Genomic DNA, 9,413 nt, shown 5'->3' with positions numbered 1-9,413 from the left:
TTTCATAAAACTCTCTTTGAACCATATTGACTTTTGATGGTTCACTTATAGGATGGGACTCTATAGTATGTTTAGAAAAACAGCCATAGGACTATTTTTAGAACTCCTTATATTTATATCAACAGAATATGGTGTATTCATCAGAGTTAAATTAACTATGGGAGTGTTTAATTTATGACAATGGAGTGTGCCATATAAAGTCAAATAGTGAAATAAAAATCAACACTGCAACTTTAAACTAAAATTATCTATGCCCAACTTCATGTGTATTTGTTGAATATTGAATTTCACTGGCTGTGCTTTTGAACATTTAGCTCTTAAAGCTGTCATCCTATCATACTCTGTTGTTCTTACAGTAGGCTGGATGTGAGCATGATGTTTTTGTACAGGTCTTCCACTGAGCTGTTGCACTGTGCCTCCAGTTTTTGCACAATAATACACAGCTGTCTCCTCAGCCTGCAGACTGGTGATGTCTAAGTACAGTACATTACTATTGTCTCTGGAGATGGTGAATCTGCTCTTAAAAGAGGCTCCAGAAGTGATGGATCCACCACCCCAGATGATCCCAATCCACTCCAGTGTTTTCCCTGGCTGATGTCGTATCCAAGCTGTACCATGGTCCGTCAGGGCATAGCCAGAGACTTGACAAGATAGTTTCACTAACTCTCCAGGAGCTTTGAGTTGAGCAGGGGAGGAGGTCAGACTAATGCTGTGTAGATCTGAAGGAGATGGGAGTGTAGAGAAAGAGAGATGAGAGGAATTCACAAAAAACGACAGTGTGTCACAACAGCAAAACACCTGACTAACACAATGGTAAAACAACTGACTAATATGATGGCAAAACAACTGACTAACACAGTGGTAAAACAACTGACTAACACAATGGTAAAACAACTGACAATGTTTTGTGTCCTGTATTCAAAGAGACTAAAATCCCCCCCACTTACATGGCAGGACTGCCAGGAGGAGTAGGGATGTAAGAAACATGTTTCTCTGTTGGATCTCTGGCAGCGTCTGTCTTTGTACTAACAGACAGGGTGGTTGCAGTGAGGAAGATTGTGTCAGAACAGGTCATTTATATAGCATTGGAAGGGGGTAGATTTTGCATACTGTCTGTCCTACAAAGACAATTGTTTGATACATCACTGGATGCATTCTATATGCATAATGTACTCATAATATATGCACGTACAATACAATACATACATACAGTTGAAGTCGGAAGTTTATATACACTTAGGTTGGAGTCATTAAAACTCATTTTCAACCATCCACAAATTTCTTCTTAGCAAACTATAGTTTTGGCAAGTCGGTAAAGACATGTACTTTGTGCATGACACAAGTTATTTTTCCAACAATTGTTTACAGACAGATTATTTCACTTATAATTCACTGTATCACAATTCCAGTGGGTCAGAAGTTTACATACACTAAGTTGACTGTGCCTTTAAACAGCTTGGAAAATTCCCGAAAATTATGTCACGGCGTTAGAAGCTTCTGATAGGCTAATTGACATCATTTGAGTCAATTGGAGGTGTACCTGTGGATGTATTTCAAGGACTACCTTCAAACTCAGTGCCTCTTTGCTTGACATCATGGGAAAATATAAAGAAATCAGCGAAGACCTCAGAAAAAAACTGTAGATCTCCACAAGTCTGGTTCATCCTTGGGAGAAATTTCCAAATGCCTGAAGGTACTACCACGTTCAGCTGTACAAACAATAGTATGCAAGTATAAACACCATGGGACCACGCTGCCGTCAAACCGCTCAGGAAGGAGACGTGTCCTGTCTCCTAGAGATGAATGTACTATGGTGCGAAAAGTGCAAATCGATCCCAGAACAACAGCAAAGGACCTTGTGAAGATGCTGGAGGAAACAGGTACAAAAGTTTCTATATCCACAGAGTCCTATATCGACTTATCCTGAAAGGCCGTTCAGCAAGGAAGAAGCCATTGTTTCAAAACCGCCATAAAAAAGCCAGACTACGGTTTGCAACTGCACATGGGGACAAAGATCGTACTTTTTGGAGAAATGTCCTCTGGTCTGATGAAACAAAAATATAACTGTTTGGCAATAATGACCATCGTTATGTTTGGAGGTAAAAGGGGGAGGCTTGCAACCCGAAGAACACCATCCCAACCGTGAAGGACGGGGGTGGCAGCATCATGTTGTGGGGTGCTTTGCTGCAAGAGTGGTGCACTTCACAAAATAGATGGCATCAGGAGGATTTAAAATTATGTGGATATATTGAACCAACATCTGAAGACATCAGCTTGGTCGCAAATAGGTCTTCCAAATGGACAATGACCCCAAGCATACTTCCAAAGTTGTGGCAAAATGGCTTAAGGACAACAAATTCAAGGTATTGGAGTGGCTATCACAAAGCCCTGACCTCAATCCTACAGAAAATGTGTGGACAGAACATAGCCTTCCCTGTAGCTCAGTTGGTAGAGCATGGTGTTTGCAACACCAGGGTTGTGGGTTCGATTCCCACGGGGGGCCAGCACAGGAAAAAAAAAATGTATGAAATTGTATGAAATGTATGCATTCACTACTGTAAGTCGCTCTGGATAAGAGCGTCTGCTAAATGACTAAATGTAAATGTAAATGTAACTGATAAAGAAGAGCAAGTAGGCCTACAAACCTGACTCAGTTACACCAGCTCTGTCAGGAGGCAAGGGGCAAAATTCACCCAACTTATTTTGGGAAGCTTGTGGATGTCATAATCGTCATAATGATGGGACCAAATCGCAGCGGGTGCAGTGCTCATCTTCTTCTTTTATTTTAATAAACTTCAACACTTAACAAAAAAACGACAAAAATCAGTCCTGTAAGGTACTCTGACTATACATCGAACAACTACCCACAAACACAGTGACAAAAACCCCCTACTTAAATATGGCCTCCAATTAGAAGCAACGAAGAACAGCTGCTTCCAATTGAAGGCCAAACCAAACCTGAACATAGAAATAGACTAAATAGACATTCAAATATGAAAATACTGAAAATACATGAAAATACTGCCCCCTATAGTGAAGAGGTAACACACATCGACAAAAATATAACTGTTTGGCCATAATGACCAGCGTTATGTTTGGAGGTAAAAGGGGGAGGCTTGCAACCCGAAGAACAACATCCCAACCGTGAAGCACGGGGGTGGCAGCATCATGTTGTGGGGTGCTTTGCTGCTAGAGTGGTGCACTTCACAAAATAGATGGCATCAGGAGGAAGGAAAATTATAATATGCATATCCTACCTTCTGGGCCCGAGTAGCAGGCAGTTTAATTTGGGCACGTTATTCATCTGAATTTCATAATACTGCCCCCGTCACCAAAAAGTTGTAGCAAAGCTTATTATTCAAATCTCAATTATTTTATTATTCATATTTCTATATGTTACTATCCAAACTTCAGAATAAGACTCATTTCCACATTCACACGACTCTCATATCACATTCATACAATGCTATTCCCAAACATACCTAATCAATATTTATTTAACCTGAAGGAATATTTTCTTCTATAATGGGCCCAAATTTGGAATGTGAAATCTATTATAGTAACATTTTACTATAACCAATTTCATCATCATAATTCTAAGGTTAACCATCTAAGGTTTCCAAATTTGGGTTTCCAAACCTACAGCGGTCGGACCCACCGAGATACAATGGCCGGACCATCCCCCTAAAAGACTGACCGTAAAACAATGTCTAGACGTCATACAAACACACCGGTACATGCAACCTGTTCTTCCAACAGGATTTCTCATGAACTTCAATTGAAGATCGCCTACATTCTTAGGCTTCATATTAAGATACCTATTTATCTTTCTAAATTGTGGTGGAATTATTGTAATCAAAAGGAGAGACTTTTAGATTTCTTCAAAACAATCAAACTTTATTATTTAACCTGTCTGGGGTATGTGGGACGATTTCGTCCCACCTACGTAACAGCTACTGATATTCCAGTGGCGCGATTTTTGAATCGTTAGAAATACTATTACTTCAATTTCTCAAACATATGACTATTTTACAGCTATTTAAAGACAAGAATCTCGTTAATCTAACCCCACTGTCCGATTTCAAAAAGGCTTTACAACGAAAGCAAAACATTAGATTATGTCAGCAGAGTACCCAGCCAGAAATAATCAGACAGCCATTTTTCAAGCTAGCATATCATGTCACATAAACCCAAACCACAGCTAAATGCAGCACTAACCTTTGATGATCTTCATCAGATGACACACCTAGGACATTGTGTTATACAATACATGCATGTCTGTTCAATCAAGTTCATATTTATATCAAAAAACAGCTTTTTGCATTAGCATGTGACGTTCAGAAAACGCATAACCCCCGGCAAACTTCCGTTGAATTTACTAACAGTTTGCTAAATTACTCACGATAAACGTTCACAAAAAGCATAACAATTATTTTAAGAATTATAGATACATTACTCCTCTATGCACTCGATATGTCCGATTTTAAAATAGCTTTTCGGATGAAGCACATTTTGCAATAATCTAAGTACATAGCCCGGCATTACAGGGCTAGCTATTTAGATACCCACCCAGGTCAGCATCCACCAAAATCACATTTCCTATAAGAAAAATGTTCTTACCTTGCTTGTTCTTCATCAGAATACACTGCCAGGACTTCTACTTCAATAACAAATGTTGGTTTGGTCCCAAATAATCCATCGTTATATCCAAACAGCGACGTTTTGTTCGTGAGTTCTAGAATGCTTCTTCCCGGTTTCGCGCATGGCGCATTGGCGTGTCAAAAATGTCTAAATATTCCATTACCGTACTTCGAAGCATGTCAACCGCTGTTTAAAACCAATTTTTATGCCATTTATGTCATAGAGAAGTGATAATATTCCGACCGGGAGTATGCATTGAGCCTAAACAGCCGAATAAAATTTCTCCTCAGAAGCGACTCATGCACGCGCATCATTCAAAGGTCCTCGGAGCATCCACTTACAAAAGGCGATAATATGTTTCAACCTGAGGCTCCCTCGTAAACCTTCAGTTATTTCGCGGGCTCTGAGAGCCTATTGGAGCCCTGGGAATTGTCACGTTACAGCTAAGATCCTTACTTTTCAATAAAAAGATGCAAGACGCACGACTCCTTGTCAGACAGGGTACTTCCTGCTTGAAACCTTGTCAGGTTTTTGCCTGCCATAGGAGTTCTGTTATACTCACAGACACCATTCAAACAGTTTTAGAAAATTCAGAGTGTTTTCTATCCAAACCTGAACAATAATATGCATATTCTAGCTTCTGAGTCGGTGTAGGAGGCAGTTAAAAATGGGAACATATTTTTCCAAAATTCTCAATACTGCCCCCTAGCCCAGACAGGTTAACTACTGCTGTAATGGAGCTTGTTGGTAAACACCCCTGGAGGTTCACTGAGAACTCAACAAGCGGATTTGAGCCACATAATTTTATAGCAAAGTCCATCCTCCTGGATGTTCATGACAAACAACAAATGTATGGAATGAGTCACAATGTTACTAATAATTCCCAGCAAACAGTATCTGCTGTAAATACTGTCCTCATTGTGTAGAGACCAGGGTCTGGTCCTTAACAATCTCCCTGCTACCTTCCAGTCAGAAACATTAACTCATGCTATGGAATGCGGCATCACCCAACGACATCGTCAAATCTTCCAGAAGCCCATCCTCAGTAGAACACACACAGATGAGCGTTCTAACAACCCCTTGTTCTGTTGCATAAAACAACCATTTAATGCAATAACAGCATTCTGTCATAATATTGTAATTTCTCCTCCATAATACTGTCTGTCCTAGAAAGACAGGTGTCCTGATACATCGCTGGATGCATTATGTATGCATAATGTAATCAGAATATATGCACATACAGAGCATTCGGAAAGTATTCAGACCCCTTGACCTTTTCCACATTTTTACAGCCTTATTCTAAAATGGATTTTTTAAAAGTCAGTCTACACACAATACCCCATAATAAGAAATCTAAAACATGTTTTAAGATTTTTTTGCAAATGTATTGAAAACAGAAATACCTTATTTACATAAGTATTCAGACCCTTTGCTATGAGACTTGAAATGAAGCTCAGGTGCATCCTGTTTCCATTGATCATCCTTGAGATGTTTCTACAACTTGATTGGAGTCCACCTGTGGTAAATTCAATTGATTGGTCATGATTTGGAGAATCACACACCAGTCTATATAAGGTCCCACAGTTGACAGTGCATGTCAAAGTAAAAAACAAGCCATGAGGTGGAAAGAATTGTCGGTAGAAGTCCAAGACAGGATTGTGTTGAGGCACAGATCTGGGGAAGGGTACAGAGCACCAGAGGAAACCTGGCACCATCCCTACGGCGATGCACGGTGGTAGCAGCATCATGCTGTGGGGATGTTTTTCAGCGGCAGGGACTGGGAGACTAGTCAGGATCTGCTCTTCAGCTTCTATATCTATATATTATACTGTATAGTATCTCCCAAGAGGATGGGTTTTTTTACAGCTCTGGTGCTGGTTTGTATCACTGTGAGGGTAGGCACAATAATACACAGCTGTGTCTTCAGTCTGGAAGTTGTTCCCTTCAAAAAGCACAGTATTACTGCTAGAGTCTACTGAGAGGCTGAACTTGTTCTTCAATTATTTATTGTATTCTGTATCTCCAGTGTATACATTTCCAATCGACTCCAGTGCTTTCCGTGCAGGTTGTTGGATCCAAGCTGTCCAAGTATTATTAACAGAATAAGAGATCTGACTGGAGATGGTCAGTGGTTGACCTGGCTGGACAGTCATAGAGACTGGCTGAGTGAGTCCAGAACTCTATACACCTGTTGAAAGGAAATAATGAACAACTTGAAATACACAAAATAGCAACACGTTAGTTTAACTATATAAATTCTAGTAACCAGTTATGTTGAATTGGCAGAAATATAAACAATTATAATGTATCTTTAAGTTTGTTGTATTTTTGTCTGAACTGATGGTAGCTGTTCCTCTCTACTCTCCAGGACTCCAAGGGACACACATAGACTCTTTATTTATTTTACCTTTATTTAACTAGGCAAGTCAGTTAAGAACAAATTCTTATTTTCAATGACGGCCTAGGAACAGCGGGTTAACTGCCTTGTCAGCTCAGGGATTCAATCTTGCAACCTATTGGTTACTATTTCAACGCTCTAACCACTAGGCTACCCTGCCGCCCCTTATACAAGGGAGAAGTGGAGAGGAAGAGAGGAGTGTGGTACAATCTGCATAGGGAGAAGAGGCAGGTGTGGGAGGAATGGGAATAGCAGTAAACCTTTCTTTCATAACTATATCAAAACTTTTCTTTGATAACTATGCCAGATTTTTATATTACATTTCTATTGTACTAAGCTAGATTGTTATTAGTGAGTAATAGTTAACCCACTGGGCACAGACGTCAGTTTAATGTTTAGTTTTGATTTACATTTAATGGAGTTCTCATCTAATGTGAATACACACAAAAAAAAAAAAAAAAAAAAAAAAAAAAAAGTCATTGGATTTTGGTTAAAAGTTGAAAGAAAAGCAATCTAGAACCTAAAAGGGTTATTTGGTTGTCCCCATATGGACACAAATTCCATAAATTCCTTTACATTGATGGCTTCTTGCAAATTCAATCAGTTTTCCACTTTATTTTAATGTCAACAGAAAGAAAACATAATATTGTTTTAAACGAAGTGACGTGGAAACAACGTTGATTCAGACAGTTTGTGTCCAGTGGGATGACTCTTAATACTAGCAAAACCGATTGCCAATATTTTTGCATCACAAGACAGAAGTGATAGTGGTCTCCAGTTATTTAATTTCATTAGAATTTAGATATACATTTCCAGCATGGTCCTTTAATAGATGATATTGTATGTCAACAGTGAAAAGTATGGGTTTCACACAGTGCGTGCTTGTGAAACCTTTTGCTCATAATGGAGGGACACAGAAGATACATCTGTTTACACATTTCCTATGTATACGTTCAGGAATATTCAATTGCAACTCAGAAGTAAACTGCTTCTCTCATCTTAAAGTCCTTTAACATCACCTACCCAAAGGGTGGGTTTTTGTACAGGTCTGGTCCTGGTTTGTATCAGTGTGGTAGTGAGCACAATAATACACAGCTGTGTCTTCAGCCTGCAGACTCTGTCCTTTTAAAAACAATGTGTTGCTGGAAGTGTCTCTGGTGATGCTGAACTTGTTTTTCAGTGAATCTTTATAAGCTGTGCTTCCAGCATTATTGATATATCCAATCCACTCCAGTGTTTTCCCTGCAGGCTGTCGAATCCAGAATGTAGCAACACTAGTAACAGAATATGAGACCTTGCAGGAGATGGTCAGTAGTTGACCTGACTGGACAGTCATAAAGGCTGGCTGAGTGAGTTCTTCACACTGAACATCTGTGGAAAAAAGCATTTAAAATGATACTCAATACAAATAAAATCATATTAAAATTGTAATAAAAATGAAAGGCATCGCTGATTGTGTCTTTCCCCTTAAATCCAGAGACTCACAGGATACAGCTGCCAGCAGCAGCAGCAGCAGCGATCCAGGGAACATGGTTTGTGTTGAAGCTGAAGTGGTGGAAGCTGCTCTTCTCAACTCTCCGTGCACTCAAAGGGATGTACTAGGATAGACAGACAGACACTGTTTAAGTAGGAATCCAGTAGGTCCATAAGGTGGGATTCCATTGACGTAGTAAGATGGAAGGGGGAGGAGGTATACTGTAGAGGTGGACATAGTGAAGCACTGATCCATGTCTTGATGAAGAGGGTCAACAATTAAGGATTTGTATTTTATTGAAAAAAATTTGTTAGACGGTGAGGGAATACTCTAAAATATTAACGTTTACTCAAATGTATTGTACTATTGTAGAGTTTGTAACTTGCCAATTCTTTGAAAGCTTATCAAAGATATTCATCTAGTATAAATTAAATTCATCATTACATGAGGGGGTTTTGACTTTATTTTAATACAGTAAGAAGGTTAATATCACCCCCTCCTGATTGATACATGTAACTCCAACTGTTTAAGGGGTGAGTGGGTTTTTGTACAGGTCTGTTGCTGGTTTGTATCACTGTGAGACTTGGGCACAATAATATAAAACTGTGTATTCAGTCTCCAGGTTCTGCCCTGTTAAAGTCACTGTATTGCTAGAGGAGTCTACTGTGAATCCTTGTAAACTGATTTTCCAATATGTGTGCTTCCAATCCACTCCAGTGCTTTCCCTGCAGGCTGTCAAGTCCAAGCTGTGTAATAGATTCCTACATGTTATGAGTGTTATATCTAGCCTAGCTGTAGAAGAACGTACATCTGCACAGTTTCACATTGTACATCACTCTGTCGTTTAATGACATGTGCCACTCATTCTGACAACCCATTCATCCGTAAAGCAGCACACAG

General features: G+C 39.4%; 1 long non-coding RNA gene and 1 gene segment (V, D, J or C); both read right to left on the bottom strand.

Moving 5' to 3' along the window:
- Window positions 1-420: 420 nt before the first annotated feature.
- LOC115170627 (uncharacterized) lies at window positions 421-1,044 on the bottom strand. Its single transcript, XR_003871076.1, has 2 exons — window positions 948-1,044; window positions 421-719 (listed from the first exon to the last, which is right to left on the bottom strand). It is a non-coding gene; the product is annotated as an uncharacterized LOC115170627 (long non-coding RNA).
- A 6,595-nt stretch (window positions 1,045-7,639) lies between these two features.
- Window positions 7,640-8,683, bottom strand: LOC115170626 (Ig heavy chain V region 5A-like). The segment is given in 2 exon segments: window positions 7,640-8,410; window positions 8,525-8,683. Coding segments are annotated over 2 exon segments (402 nt in total).
- Window positions 8,684-9,413: the final 730 nt, after the last annotated feature.

Source organism: Salmo trutta, chromosome 32 (assembly GCF_901001165.1).
Source record: "Salmo trutta chromosome 32, fSalTru1.1, whole genome shotgun sequence".
NCBI classification, from domain to species: domain Eukaryota; kingdom Metazoa; phylum Chordata; class Actinopteri; order Salmoniformes; family Salmonidae; genus Salmo; species Salmo trutta.
The sequence above is the reverse complement of the archived record's forward strand: the minus strand, read 5'-3'. Positions and strand labels throughout refer to the sequence as shown.